Raw genomic sequence first — 16,510 nt, 5'->3', positions numbered from 1 at the left:
AACGAAGAGTAGTCCCCGCTCGCCGCAACCAGACAGAGCCCGTACACAGCAACAAAGACCGAACGCAGCCAAAAACAAAAGTAAATTAAATAAATTAAAAAAAAAAAAAAAGAAGATGGGCAGAAGGGCTACACGGGGATATTGGAGAGGCAGCATTTCAAGGGACTGACCGGCCGCATAAGAAGGGAAGGGAGGACTGATGCTGGAAAGGAGCAGCTGGAAATCTGGCTGTAGGAGTAAACCCAGAGGAGGGAAGTAACTGAGTGAGGGAGTGTGGAAGCACAGGAGGCTGTGATTGGAGAGTGAAAGGTCTGAGTCTAATGAGATGGCAAAGACAGAAAACATCCCAAGGGCCAGGGCGTGCCCTATGGGAAGGAGACGGCAAAAGGAGAGGGACATGAAATTTCCAGGGGAGGAGGTGAGCATGGTGGATGACTGCCCAAGGGAACACTGATGTGGCCCAGGGAAGACAGCAGCTGTGGAAAAGAGGACACGTTGTGAGCCAGGTAAATTAAGGGGAGAGGGAGGGATGCAGAGGGGCCCACTTAAAATATGACCAGCATAATACAGGCAAGTAATTAAACAATTCCCCCAAAGGCAATTTATTGACTGGGAATGCCTGCTGGAATCCTCTCTTAGATTCATACTCCCACCCCCAACACACGCACATCTACACCTCCCCTCCAATCCTAAGACAAAGCATAATCAGTGAACCAGGGTCTTATCCAGAGTTTGGACTTCTATTAAGGATCTATTTTTATAATGCTTTCTTATTCACTTCCAACTTAAAAACGGTTGCTTCCCCCCTGCAATACTCTGTCCATTTAATAGCTATGTTTAGGGGCTTCCCTGGTGGCACAGTGGTTAAGAATCCGCCTGCTAGTGCAGGGGACATGGGTTCGAGCCCTGGTCTGGGAAGATCCCACATGCCGCGGAGCAACTAAGGCTGTGCCCCATGACTACTGAGCCTGCGTGCCACGACTACTGAAGCCCACGCACCTAGAGCCCGTGCTCTGCAAAAAGAGAAGCCACCACAATGAGAAGCCTGTGCACCGCAACGAAGAGTAGCCCCCGCTCGCTGCAACTAGAGAAAGCGCGCACGCAGCAGCGAAGACCCAACGCAGCCAAAAATAAATTTTTTAAAAAAAGCTATGTTTAGTGACTCTGTTGAGATGCCTGTGAACTATTGTTTTTCTGCTCTATACATCTATTTCTGCTATGGACGTTCTATAGTATCCATTCAGTGACATGTAAATGACTCCAAAATAAAACCGGAAGGAGGAAAAACAAAAACAGAAGCCACATTGAAACATCCTCCTTCACCAGTGAAGGAAAGATAGTCAAAGCTTCTTTTACTCTACTTTGTCCTCCATTGATAAGAAAAACTCTTCCATTTTCAAATCTGTAATGACTAGTAATCAACAATTATTCTTTAAAAAATCGAATCCAGTACTACTTCTACACATGATCTTCAAAGCCAGAATTAGAAAAAGGAAAAAAGAAAAGATGTTACACAACCTTAATGGTTTGCAGATATCCAAGTCTGACTGCTCCGACACAGCAAGGAATGAGTTTAGTAAGTATGTGAACGGAAAACAGGCAGCAATCAGCAACTCATTCAGAATTACTCAAGATGATAATTTTTGTGTTTAAATCACAAAGTCTCAGAATATGTAATCATATCCAAAAATGTTAAAATGCCTAAAAATTAAAGCCTATCAGTTAGTCATTTAAAACTAGGATAAATTATCAGTAAAGTTATTTTACAAGGTACTTGACTTGAAAGACTCACTCGAACAAAGCCGTCTATATAAAGAGAACTGCTAATGAACAGACCACATAATGGGATAAGCCAGCTAACACCATTAAAGATATCTTTTAAAATTCACAATGAATAAATGAGACCTTTCTTCTTATAGTGTCATCTGCAAATCAGGGGGATAGCCACATATTTTCCATTTGTACTTACTGAGTCAGGCTTATACTTAAAGACTCTTTATAAAAAACATTTTGTGTCATAAAAGATAATTCTGCTTTTTGTACAGACTGAAGAGTATCTGCATAAATACCTGGATAAGAAAAATAAAACTATTTATATAAAAGCTATCACTTCATTGCAATCAATACTGTACTACCTGCCTACTAAGTGTAACGCACTGTCCGTTAACACCGTTAACGCACAGACGATAACACAAACATCATCCTGCCAGAGAAGACACCTACACAGGTGACCACTACACGGCGGCAACATGCGGTCAATGACATGTTGTAGCCTTCACTAAGTCACCCTATTAGAAGGATTCTGAGGCCATTATCACAGTCAAGGTGAGAAGTAATGGCAAGGGAGAGAGGAAAAAAATATATATTAAGAGAAAGAGAGACAATGCATATGAATCGTGGAGGGGCAAGGGGTGGATGGGAGGCAGAGGGTTAAGAACAAAGAGGAATAAAGTTAAATATGCTCCCACGCTTTCAAGCTTAGGTAATTTAACACTTAACATGAACAGAGAAGGGCACGGAGGCCTGAACCCAGATTAGGGGACTAGAGAACATAAGGGGCTCACTCCTGCCTGCCCTTGGAATCTCAACTTAGATATTACTTTTATAGACTATCTTTACCTGACAGGTCTTCCGCTTGCTTTTCCTTCTCCCAAATGCCTCTTCCTCAGTGTCCGCAAGTACCCAGGCCTACGCCTATGAGAGCTCTCATCACTCTGAACTGGGACTGTCTCTACCCAGCCCCTTTGCTGGCTGCACTGTTAAGCTTCTTAACAGCAAGGACAAACTGTGTCTTTCTTGCTCACCACTTACCCTCACTGCCTACCAGAGCCTGGGCCCTAGCTCATGAACTTGAATGAGTGAACGGACTCTGCCTGAAAGGAGCTTACCATTGCAGAAGAGAAGAGGAAATAAAGGGGAGATGAAAAGCTTCATGGAGAAATTGATCTCCAGTTATTGATTTTAATTTCATATATACAAAAAAGTATTAAACGGCCAATGCCATCATGTCACACAATTCAGGAGTGCTAAAACACTGAGTTGGTTTTGTCCTCCTGGCGTTCAGCTTTAGGAGGGGAAAAGGTACAAAACTCAGAACAAGGATCCTGATTGTTTTATAATGGTAAAGAATCTTCCCTATCTATTGCTTGTTCTAATTTGTCATATATAATATACCTCTATGGAAGAAGAGATGTTCAAGAGGGATCAAAGGAATAGCATCTCCTACAATATAACACGTACTTCTGTCGCTAAACAGGGACAGAGACCTTTCACACATATTCTTTGTAACATATATACATATATATATATTTTCCCCCCAATCATGGCTATCATTTATTTCATCCCTTGATAGAGAGGATAAGGTAGAGAAACCATCTAATCATGAATTGAGACACATGACAAATGGTATCATTCCTAACCAGGTCACAAAGCAAGTCATTAAAAACACTACTTCTTAGATTTTTCAGTGCAAACTTATTTGAGCAAGTCATTCTTCTTGTCAAGTCCCATATTGACCATCCAATTTAATTTCCAAGTTGGTCATCAAAAATAGTTCGTGGAAATAATTGAACATGGGACAAAAATACAGTCACACTCAGTTGCTCGAGGTGGAAAAAAATGGTGGCAGCTTCCAACTTCCTCAAAATAGCAGAAAGGGGATAAGGATGACAAGGGAAGGGGGAAGGGCAGGAAGGAAAGAAGCACCTGGCTAATGATTTTATCCCGGATTTTAATGTCAAGGGCACTCCCTCCTCAGGCATTTTCACACTAGCCACCATATCTCCAGCTAGTCTTCCCTTGCTTTGATTTTATCTAATGATAGTACACCAACTACTTACGAGCCTAAACGTCTTTTTAAAATCACCTTAATTCTAATGCTAATAAACAATTCCAAGAAAAAAACCCAGTCTGGAGTAGAGGCTACAAACTCAAGTGCGTCCAATGGCGGGGTAGATCATATAAGCAAGGACAGGGGGACCCGCTGGGGAGAAGAATACACACGTGCCCCTCAGATCAGCAGACCACTGCCACGGTGGGCTCAGGCCGTGTGATCTTCAGATTTTTCAAGAGAAGCCAGAAATCCAGATTTGTATGTGATTTCTCCTGATTTATCAATAATGACAAAAGTTTAAACTCCTGTTTTTTTTTAAAGCACTGTGTGGACCAAGCAAAATATAACTGGGTGGCCAACTTGTGACATCTAGGTAAGAGGTCAGAAATATGGGCAAGGGTCAAAATCTACAAACTCTCTCTTCCTATGTGCTAATCAACCAGGAAGCGAAGCGCAATTCCTTGTCCCTGCAGTTGTGTATCCGTGTGAGCATGGCCACAGTGCCGTTGTAAAGCTGGGTCCAGGACATGGGAGACCTCAGGCAAAGAACATCGAGGCTCTGACACCTAATTATCCTCCCAAAACATTTCCTGCTATTAAAGACCAATTTATGGTGTGTAATAAACGGTACTACATGTAAAGCACTTTGCGCAGTGCCTGGGGCACATAACAGAATTCAATAAAAGTTAGCTGTTATTGGGTTTTATTATGAATGAGGGTAGAACATGGAGCAGACTGTGCCTTTCTCCCTTGAATGGGAGATTTTAGTCCAATTACAAAACCCAATAATCCTCTTTAGACATGAGAAGAATTTCAAAGGAAACTGCATTCATCAATGTGGCATTCAGTCATTTTATAAAATAATGGATTTATGCCCACACAGGGTGTTTTGTTCTTTTTAAGGACATAATGGATTTTTAAAGTTTTGATTTGAGTTAATATGAAAATTTAAAGTTCTGTCTCACTTTTAGATAAGGGGGATCATGGAACATATATGGCTACCAAATCTAGCATGAGTGGGACGTGAAGCCCCCATTTTTCCAGCAAAGTTGCCCCAGTCTCCTGGCTCCTCGTGTGACCGCGCAGGTGTAGGATGTTAGATTCCAGTCATGCTGTAAGGCTATCTGGTCTAATCACCATATTTTACAGATGTTGAATGTTAACTCCTTCAAGGTCCCACAACAGTCGAAGGCAGACCCAGAACCCAAACCCTGTCCTCTTCTTCCATCACCTCACAAGTCCCTGGGGGGGATGTATGTTCGGGGGAGTTGGTTAAGGGTGGGTAGCAGGGCAGCCTGGGACTAAAGCTTTGAGACAAAGACCCAGCCTTTACGAGTAAAAGGCTCTATCAACTAAGGGGACAGGGTGGGGAAGGTTTCCTATATACAGCCAATCAAAGCCTTGCTTCAGTACATCTCAGGGTCAGTCAGACTCTTTTAAAAATCCTCTAGTATCAACCATACCCTTTTAGCCACTGGCTTATAGCAAGAGTTCCAAGCCTCTATGAAAGAATCTAATTTACTTGCTGGAAAAGTAGAGACATCACTAAGCAAAGGAATCAATGATTTTTAAAAGAATGTTACTATGTTTCAAAGTGTCCAACTACCAAAGTACTGAGAAAATATTTTTTCGAAATATAGCCAAGTGTAGAATATAAACTGAGTCCTACATTCATAATTTGTCTTTCTAGAAAGCAAATGTCAAAGGATATAAAGCAAGCTGTGAACAAGAGACTAAAATTAGCTCAAACCACAAATAACCTAACATACTTATCACTTCCTTATGCTCAACCTACAAAAATCAAACATTAAAAGCATTTACAAAACTAAAGGTGTGATGCCAATTTAATCCTTTAACTTCAGCTGTATCCTTTCTTCCTTCTGGCATGTAAACATTACCAAAGAATGACATTTTATTAATTTGAAGGCAAGTACAAGGGAAACCATTAGAGCTAAGTTTTGCCCTGTAAATAAAATAGCATGTACCATGCAGTTCTTAAGTGGTTAGAATGGTAACCACCTCCTCAAACTGAGGATAGGAAATTTCAGATGATGGACCACACCCATCTCCGAATGCGCTTCTCACAGAGAGCTAGGGACATACCAGACTCCTACTTCAGACCAAAGCTTGCCTCCATCTCCTCAAGCCGTTTATTTCCTACTTCCAAAAGCAACATCTTCCAATGAACAAAGGCTGTTGGGAAACACAAAAGTTTTTGTCATAAAGTAGTGGAACGTGTTGCAAAAGGAAGGTCAGTTGACAAATGTGGGTTCATGCAAAAAAAAAAAAGGTACTAGTTTGTTAAACTTCAACTACTTTTACCATGATTCTCTCTGCGTGATGACTACATTTTTGATAAGTTTTCTGGAGAAAGTTCAAGCTCAAAAAGGATGGAAACGAGTGGTTAAGAAATGATGAGTATAAAACCTACCAACTGCTACTGTGCACTCTTCAATACTAAAACTCTAAAAAGCATTCTTATCAGTAAGTCAAAAAACAAGGGACAGTAGCAGACCTGGGTACTATGACAAGAACAAATGAAATAAAATACTGCTAATGACACTAATATTCCTGGGATATATTAAGAAAAACTGTTAGTGGGACATGAAGGAATATTTAAATACACTTAGAAATGGTACCATGATAGGTACATAAAGGACCCATTAAAACGCAGCACATCATGGGGATGTGGATTCTCAAGGATGGTTCATGGGAGATGTGGACCAGCTAACCCTCAATCATGGCCATATCACCCGGTGTACTGGGGATTGCTCCAGAAATGTGGCTTTGTGCCTGTCAACCTGATGTGGCTTAATGCAACTTCCTGATATTGCACCACTCTGCTTCACCCCCTCACCCCACCTCCGAGGATGATCCAAAAGACCCTGGCAACTGGGAGGTGGTATCCAGGTGGTGGAGAACAATAATGGCAATGCTCTTAACTCTAAGATGCTGTCAAAATAACATTTTGAATCAGGGTAAAAATAAAGCAAAACAACAAGAACAACAAAAAACACAAAACAAAGTATCTTCCCTCTGAAAGACCCCTGAATATCTTCTTAGAGGCCTCTTTTCTCTGTGCAAAAGTGAGCCACACAAATATTTATGACCCAGTTAGGCATACTTTGCCTTTATCATTGTAGAAGCAAACTCAGCCCTGACTATTTGAATAGTGAAGCAATACAAAATCTAAGATAAATGTAACAGTGACAAATGTTTAAGCACCGAGGGAATTTAAAGCTAATTTACCGTATTATGCTAAACGCAGCTTGCCTATTTGTTCTCTTGAGTGAAGTTATATTCAGAAGTGATTTCATGCGCAGACATTTTTAAGTAACCCCCTGTTCTTCAGAGAATTCCAACTACTTGGAGTAATTACTTGATGTTCACCTTCCTGTAAGCAATTCACAATACTGTATAATTCTCTGAGTAATCAGTACTCAACAGAATAAAAACTAGCTAAGCTGTTCCCTGGAACTTAGCGTGGCATTTTTTAAATGAGATTCTTCAAAACGAAGAGATGCACCAGTAACAAAGCCATTAGGTAAGAAAAAAAAAGTCGGGGGAAAAATGTTTCATAACAGTAACGGAGATAAGGGAGTTTTCCTTCTCTAATCACTAACTAATAAATTAAAAAAACACAGTTTTGGAAACCTAGTTTTGCTATGCTCATCTTATCTTTGCAAGTGGTGTCGCTTGCCCACAAAAGCCACAAACACAGCCGAGGCTTTTCCTTCTTCACCTGTAGAAGAAAACGTGCCTCAATCAGTCTTTGGGAAGAAAGACGCCTAGGACACAAGTCCACTCACGCCCAAAGGTTTGCTTCAACAAGCAGTTAACCCTCAATAAGAACTCAGAACTTCCTGGCACACTACTAGATTAAGAGTAGTAGGGAATATGTATATTTTCCAGAGAAAAATATGGACCTTAAGTGTCCCTTTGCTAAGAAGCCACGTTTATTTTGTGATTCCATGCTGTAGAACTTCTTAAGCACCAATTCTATCTAATTACCACGGGGTATCCGTAAAACTTTACAAACAGCGTTGGTAGAATCAAAAGCATTCAAAACTGCAAATTGAATCAGGTCACAAATTAAAAACAAAAAACTGAAAATCATTTATCAGTAGTTATTTTTGTCTGCAGTGTGACTTGTACTACATTCCGAAGATCAACTGATTTGGGGGGGCTTGACTTTTCTTTGGCTATTTATTTTGGGGGGAAAAAATCTTCCATGGGAAATGGTCTTGTTCCTAGCTTTCAGATATTCAAAATTTACAAAACTGTCAGTAAGACCCTTGTGATACGTCAAGCTGCCTTGAGGAAGGAGAGGGCAGCAGCTAGGAAACTATGAAGCCCACTTCTACAAAGTGAAGCATTATTTCTAAAATGCTGGAGCCTTAGGTACTTTCTTCTCAAACACGGCAGCTGTGTATACTATCATGCTCTTCAAATGAAGTTTAGACCAGATGTTGGTTTCTTTCTAAAATTACAACATAAAGGGCAGCTACTCTTTGTGTACCTAGGTGGGGTTGAATCTTTCGTAAATTCTCGAGAATCAGTTCCTCTATCTTTACAGGAAAAACCACCCAATTGCTACTCAGAGAAAAACTGCAAGCATAACTCATATGTCAGTGCCACTCGTTTTCCCACATTACTAAACCAAATGAACCCAACTTATTAAAAATGTTCAATACCTCTTGGGAAAAAAAAGATTCTTTTGAATCTTCAACCATAGTCACAAAACTTACACATTTTTGAGCCTAACTGTACCCACCGACACCCACGCACCTTACAAAATTGAGTAACCACAGCAGTGGTTACAAGGATTACTTCAGGAACATCAAACTCTCTTTGTGAGCACATTAAAGACTTTCATTACTTGAGGAGAATTTGGTGATCAGTTAGTCAAGGACCATTTTTACACAGGAAGGGACTGAAACCCAAAGAAAGGAAGGGACCCATTCAGCCTAGTTAGTGTTAGAGCTAACTAGAGAAAAAGCAAAAGATTAAGCTACTCTCTTGGCCAGAAGGGTGATCTGATCAAAGGCCAAAAATGTTTGCCTTTACCATTTATACTCTGAAAAGAAATCACAGGTTTTATAAGGGTTACTTTATGGAGAACCATATTTTTAAGCCCACAGTCAAAATACATTTTACAAACCAGCTACATACAAAGCCCTTCTAGAAGGCATGTGAGAACAAGTCGAGAGTGATGAGAACAGAGTAATTCAATAATTCTTAGAGAGACAGATATATCACCTCCAAGTTTCCTATTAAGTTCGCCTCAAGCCAAGTACAAATTTGTTGTTAAATTTAAAGTTCCTGTGAAATAAGCTGGGTTTCCTACTGGGTAAGCATCCAAGCTTTTCTTCCAAGCCACCACAGCAGGCAACACCAAACTGCCTCATCAAGCCGTGGCTCAAACTGTACTGGTTTTCTCTGAGAGTGGCCTCTGCTATTAGTACTAATGCAGGCTAATCTCTTTGTGTCTACCATTCCTCCTCCCCCAGAATGGGGGCTGGGAACTGTGACTTGTCTTTCTATTGTCAGGGCCTGGGGCAAAGTGCTGACAATCAATTCAACCCCAACATTTCTTAGGCACTTTGTGCCCGGTGCAGAGGACACCAAGATGAATGAGAAAGATGGAAGAGGTGACTTCCATAGTTTGGACCCTACAGTAGATGGACTCGGATACAAAGGAACAGCTCCCATGAGAGTAGCGCTTTAAAAGAGATAGGTACGAAGGTGTATGTAAGCACACAAGTGAGAGAGCCAAAATCTAGTGCAAGGGGGCACACATTTGAGCTGGGAGGCGCAAGCCAGAATGAGTGGGAAAGGCAGCCTAAACAAAGTGTTGAGCCAAAGTACAGAGGAATGAAAGAGAAGGATGAGTCTGGAGAACACTGCACCTTCTAGTGTGGCCAGAATAAAAGGTACACAGGAGGGGATGGCTGGAACCTGGCTGCCATGCCAAGGAGCTTGGACCTTACACATAAATGAAAGCATAGAAGTAAACAGAGGAGTGACAGACCCAGGTCTGTTTTTAACCAATTACTCTAGTGATAATGTGAAGAATATACACAGTGGGGCAGGCGGGAGATGTGGAGAGATTGTTGAGGGACCTTATTAATATGTTTCTGGTTTCACCAATTTCTGTAATGTGAAGCCAGAAATGACAGCAGTATTATAAGCAAAATTTGAGAACCTAGACCACTGGGATGGTAGGAAGGACATCATAGTGACCAATCAATGAGATGTGTTAGAGGGAATCAAGAACCATTCCAAAGTCCCCAGCACTCCTGCATATTCAAAACATGCACCAAATGACTGGTACCAAACTACATTGTCTTGGACACAATGACCCTGCTGGACTTCCCCTTTTCCTAAACATGGGCAGTACAAAGAAACATGCCCAGACTATTTGTAGTCAGTATTAGTTGGTTACCATGAACAAATTAACATAAACACTGTAGGGAGGGACCGCCAGCTTGTGCAAAATACACATGAGCTCAGGCTGGCTTATGAAAAAGTACCTGCAATTAAAAGTACAGCATAAGACAAAAACTGTCAAAAGGATTCTGCCATCTAAAAGATCAGAAAATAGACAACTCAAAAAAAAGAGAAAAGGGAAAAAAGAAAAGGCACAGTTATTTCAGTAGTTAAGAGTCTGACAAAACCCCTACAGGAAATTTTAAAATTTATTTCTATCATGAAATTCAGTATACATTCAATTACACTACTCAATACCAGGCATTTTTAAAATAGGTTTGGGGGAGCTATTCGTGCTAAAATGCAAAATGCAGGGACTTCCCTGGCAGTCCAGTGGTTAAGACTCCATGCTTCCAATGCAGGGGGGCATGGGTTTGATCCCCACATGCAGCGCAGTGCAGCCAAAAAAAAAAAAGCAAAATGCACTGGAGGGGCCTTGGAGCCCAATGGTAGATAACTGGCAACCGAAAATCATTTGCATTACCATTATCCCCCAGCTGACTCTTTAGAACCATCTGATATAGTTTATGATGTACTTCCAAAAGAACCAAAGTATTCCTATAAATATGCCAGTGATGTCAAACAAATAATGATAGCAAAAAGTTCTTCCCTCCACTATTTCTACTTGTGCCCCCAGTTAATCTGAGTCCAGACAATTACAAACGTCTTTGCACCGTTTCCAAAGTGGTGATCAGACACCTAAATTTAGTTCACTCAAACCAGGGCTACACAAGAACATTTAGATCTAATGGGTCACTCAAGATGACTAGAGCTTCCCATCCTCTCCATGTCACTTCCGTTTGTCTTTCTTTTTTTTAAGTGAAGTGAGTCATAGTGTATAGATCTTTCTCCTCTGCACAAAACACATTTTTTCTCTGAAGAGAATGGTATTTATATAAAAATTACTGGGAAATTTTAATATTCATCTTGGACTGTAATAAAATAAGCTGTATACAGCAGTAAGGAATTTTAGTGAATTATTGTTATAACATGATTTTAACCTAGTCAGGCATTAGATCGTATTTCATAATGAAAGCAGCTATAAAAACAAATGTCAATTGGAAGAGTGGCCCGTATTACAAAGCCTGCCTCTAACATAGAATAAATCTTGCCTTGAAGTCACAAGCTATTGTTGCAATCTCCTTTATCTGAAACAATCAAATCATTCATACTGAAAATTAGTGAACAGTGTCAGAGAATCAAAGAATTAGAGATGAGAGAAATGGCGAAACACCTGACCCAAACCTTAAACTACAAATGGAGGGTAGTTTTTCTTATTTTCATTCATTCAAGCCCTCTCTTCTCTCATTCTAGCTCCAAAAACCAATCTCTTTGCCCTATCTATGTTCTCTCTTCTCTTTTGGGCACTCCAGGCTTGCTAAGTATTACTTCCACTTTTCAAACCAGACATACAATCATTTAAATGATAGAAAACAATTTTTTAAAGCCATCTACACATGCTATCAAAGCTGACTTTTTATAGACCTAAATGCTTATTAGTATCTATGCTATCTATTACCATTAACAACTATATAAAAACAGTTATGCTCACTTTATTAAATTGAGCTAGGAGAGAATCTTCGCCTGAAACATTTGTTTTCTAAGCCGCCTCATTCCTCGGCATTCAAAAGTCTACTTCATCTTTTGTTCTTTTCCCAATTGTTTCCAAGTTTTTACACCTTTTTGTTCTAGTTAGAAGTTAGTATAGTGAGAAATAACTGCACTGCTTTGTTTACAAAATGTTAAGCAAAAATTACATATTATTTTAAAAATCACAATAGACTAAGCAAGCCCAAAATGACTCTGTATAAGGCTGCCTTCATTGTGACGGGCTACAAAACATTAATTTTTCTAACTTCTATTTTCTACCCACCATAAACACATTTCTTTGAATTCCTGAAAAATAATGGTTTTCATAAATTGACACACACTTTGGAAAATCTGCCACTTTAGACTCAAGGTCATCTGAACTCTACATTTTTTATAAAATGCCAGAATTTGCCACTTTTAACATCAAGAAGGAAAAGAGCGTCCGATTCAGATTTTGTAAAAGAAAAATATCTGTACTGCAGAGGTGAGAAAGCCCATAGGGGATAATTCTCTGAGATAAAAGAAACCACCTCTAGAAATGTGGCAATCGATTAAGGATCTAGAGAAATCTCAACATACAGCGATCTCGACCAACTCCTGGGGTTCCAAGGTGGTAGACAAACACAAGAACAATGAGGGAAATTAACTGAAGACCATGCTCCATGCTAGTGACTTGCTTAACATAGTTTTAACAGTGCTTGGGTGAAAGGTCTCCCACTCCTCGCTAAAACTGTAAGTAATCAAATTCAAACAAGGACTTTTTATAATATGAATTTGCTGTTGCCAACTGAGTCAGCTTCAATATAAAAGATTCTCCCCAGTACCTCCTGGAGGCCACCCCTACTTGTGATGGCGTATATCATTATCAACTCCAACACTTCAGACCAAGAATTTTTTCATTTAAGACCACTTTAGACTCCACTGTATTCAATCTGATGCAGATAATTTGTCTACACATTCTCAAAGTCACTAGTGGGATTCATTCAATTAACTCAGAGAGACTAGACACGGAATACAAATTTTATATATTGATCGATCGTACTTACACAGATTAGAGTGGTTATAAACATTAGTCTATCAGAAGCTAATATACATTACAGTGCAAGTAAAAAGAATCCTGTCAAATAAGCTTGATGAAAATCCACATGAAACCAAGCCTGCCAAAAAAAGGCTTTTGTTAGTCAAGCATACCAAAGAACTGCTTAAAGCTTTTTTCCTTTTTAAGTGGAGCTCAAAATAGATTTTAATACTACCAGCTGATGGATCTCACAATTTGCCTTTTGAGCCTATAAGCCGAAAACAGCCTTCTCCCTTTACACAAGTAACAACATCTCTATTCTGTATGTTGTTTATTTAAAATATCGAGTGTGGTTTTGGTTAATCCTCACAACCCCCGCGATGACATTTAATCGGGAACACATATTTTCTTCAGAGGATTTAGCTCTTGTGAAAGCAGACCTCTTCATCTTTTTAATCTGATGATGTAGAGATACGTGAGAAACTCCACCTTCCGAACTTTTTATTTATGAATCACCATAACCCACAAGGAGATGAAGACCGGGAAGACACCATCATCTCAACCATGACCAAAGGATAAGATGCTCACCGAGAGAAAGATGCTATTTTAGAGGGAGTAGAAACGTCAACCTCCCCTGTTGCCTGCCTGACACGGGGTAATATTCTGGCCCCAGTGGAGTGGGTACTCCAGACCTCCTGGCTGGAAAGCTCTTTTCAGCCTGCTACTCTCAGGGCTTAGCTCACAGAGCAAGTATCTCTTCCTCTGACAGATCTTCCCTGATCCCCTTCTCTGAGGCAGGCCATCTTCCCTGAAATCACTCTCTACCCCGTTATGTTTTGTTTTCTTCATAGCACTTGTCCCCAGCTGAAATTGTCTGCTTATGTGTTGCACTGCCCTATTCGACTCTAAGCTCACGGGGGATAGCATCTCGCCTGTCTTGTTCAGCAAACACTACCTCCAGCGCCTCAGCAGCGCCTAGCACGGAAGAGGCACGTCAATTCAGATCCATTAAATGAATGAACAGGAAGGGGGAAGGGACTGTCATCCTTGGGACTCGACGCACAGAGACCAGGAGAAAGGAAATGTAAAGGAGGGAGGGGGGAGTAAACCTTTCCCCCGGGGAGACAAAGGAAGACAGCCTGAGGTGGTCCAGTCTAGAAAGGAAGTAGTGGGGGTGTTCTATCCACCCCAAGGGACAAAGAGTGGACAGGCAGGGGGGCGGGGTCGGGGTGCGAGGTTTCGCGCTGAGGGCAGAGACTGGCGGCTTCCAGGCTTGAGAGGTCACCCGGGCTGGAGGATATGAGGTAGGTGGGGGATCAAAGGGGACTGCGAGGCCGGGGAGAGACGCAGGCCCACCCGAGGGACAAAGAGAGAGGCGGCTGGCCTCTGCCGCCGTCGGATCGAATCCTCACGGAGCAGGACCCAGGCGGAGGGCGGGACCCAGAGGGAGAGCGGGACCTGGGGGTCTGAGGGGAAGGTTCGCTAGGCCTAAGCGAAGGGCCTGCCGCGCTCTGGGGGCGCTCCCGCACCTGGTAAATGGCCGCCCAGCTCCCAGCCTTGTCGATCTGCTCGAACTCCTTTTCCATCTCCATGGCGGGCCAGGGGGGCTGCTGCGCCTCCTCCTCGGCCCACTGTGCCGTCTGCCGCTCTAGGCCGCGTCGCGCTCTCCGCACTTAGTCCCGCTGCAAGCCGCGACTCTCGCCGCTACCGCCGCCCTAGCCGCCGCTGCTTCTTCATGTCAACCCGGCAGCCGGAAGTACGCACCGCGCTGCCGCGGGCTCCGCCCCTCAAGCGGAAGGACCAATCAGCGCTCAGGAATGTCGGCTAGCAGTTCCGCGGGGCGGAGCCGGGGGAGGTGCTGGGGGAAGACATCTTGCAGCGTGCCCTCCCTCCTCCCCTCCCATCCCGGTCTACGGGCTTGGGCGTGGCGCGCGCCCGTTGCCTAGGCGACCCCGAGAGCCCCGCCCACGGCGCGTGGTTTTGCCCGGCTGCCACCGATCTTGAATTCAAGCATCGACACGGTCCGTTGAATCACAGAGTGACCTTGAAGCAGTCATGCATCTTTCTTGCAGCGCCAGGGCCCAGGCCTCAGTGCTCCAAGGGGGGCGGGGGGGATTACATGCTCCCCTTCCAGGCTCCGGCCTCTGGCCAGATGTCCGCCCTTTTTTCGTGAAACTTAGAGCTTCATAATTTACCAGGCTGCTGGGGAAGGCCCACTACTCTCTGAATGTACTTTGCGTTTGGAGTCTCCTATCCTGGGCACTGCAGAAATGAATGGATTGGGGTCTTGGAATGATTTTTAATATTTCCCCAAATAGCAAGGAAGTCCTGCTCAGAATGGACTCAGTGGAGCACAAATTCCGTGGTGCATTAGTGTTGAATAGTGGCAGATTTCTGGGCCCACTTCCAAAGGATTCGGATACAGGAATCTGTATTTTTTATCAGCAACCCCAGCTAATTCTATACCTGTGGTCCTTGAAGCACACATGAGAAGGGCTGGTCAGGTGGTTTTCCTGCAGGTTGTACTTTAAGCCATTCACTTTTGGGTTGGGCACATTATATGAAGATAGTGAACTCCATGGGGTCAGAGACCCTAGAGGACAGAATCATCTCTGTTCACTCTTCCCATCTCAAGCCTACCCAGAGCAGCGGTGTTGAATTCCAGCTTATTCCTTGAGTGCTTGTGGCAGGCACTGTACCTGGCATTCCAAGTACATTTTCTCATTTAACCTCTACATCAACCCTACAATATAGGCACTTTTATTATTCCCATTTTATAGATGAGGAAACTGAGGCACAGAGAGGCAAAATCACTTGTCCAGAGTACCTTTGCACATTGGTATGGAAGCCAGGATTCTAACCAGTCTTCAGGGGAGTGCTCACTTTGGAGACAGGCTGCCTGAGTCCAAATTCCGGCTCTACTAAATACTAGCTGCGCAACCTTGGGCAAATTAACCCCTCTCTGCCTCTGTTCCCTCCTTTGTAAAATGAATATAATGAAAGTACCCACCTCATAGGGTGGTGTGAAGATTGAAAGAGTATGTATAATGCTTTTAGTCTAGTGAGTGGATCAATAAATATGAGCCCCCGTTATTATATACCTTCAAATAATAGCAAATGGGGAGGTAAATCCTTGTTGAATAAATGCAATTGGTTTGATAGACAATGTCTTTAGAAACTGAGTATTCCATGGAGGGGGAAATTAACAAAAGATGCCCCTTCGGGTGAAAACTTTGGGAACCCTACACTTGGAAGCTGCCTAATATAAATCTTAGCCATTTAAGTGACTCTCCAGGTTCGTGTACTCTTCCTGCCCTTGTTTCTTTGAGTGCTAGTTTATCTGGAACTCACAGAACTCAGAGCTCCTTGTTGGGGGGGGGGGACAGAACAAGGCTGGTTCATTCTTCTCACTGTGGGCTGACCTAAGTAAGTAAATAAATCAAATGCCCATCTGGAGCCCAAGTGGCCCTCATGCCTGCAGGGAGTACCACCCAGTGACTGGAGCGGCCTTTGAGTGGGGCCAGTGCTATGCACAGGATCTTGATGAAGGAGTGGAGGTGGGTGTGTGCGTGCAGAGTCCA

General features: G+C 42.5%; 1 protein-coding gene across 1 annotated transcript in view; it reads right to left on the bottom strand.

The window, feature by feature from the left end:
* The window catches only part of PTPN1 (protein tyrosine phosphatase non-receptor type 1), a 67,993-nt gene extending 53,333 nt beyond the window's left edge, over positions 1-14,660 (bottom strand). Inside the window, exon 1 of the mRNA XM_082671003.1 lies at positions 14,459-14,660. Coding sequence (XP_082527129.1) covers positions 14,459-14,521 — 63 coding nt within the window. The 5' untranslated portion in view covers positions 14,522-14,660. The remainder of the gene's footprint in view (positions 1-14,458) is intronic.
* Between the last annotated feature and the right edge of the window lie 1,850 nt (positions 14,661-16,510).

Source organism: Grampus griseus, assembly GCF_964374135.1.
Source record: "Grampus griseus genome assembly, chromosome: 14".
NCBI classification, from domain to species: Eukaryota; Metazoa; Chordata; class Mammalia; order Artiodactyla; family Delphinidae; genus Grampus; species Grampus griseus.
This window is presented reverse-complemented; position numbering and strand designations above follow the sequence as displayed.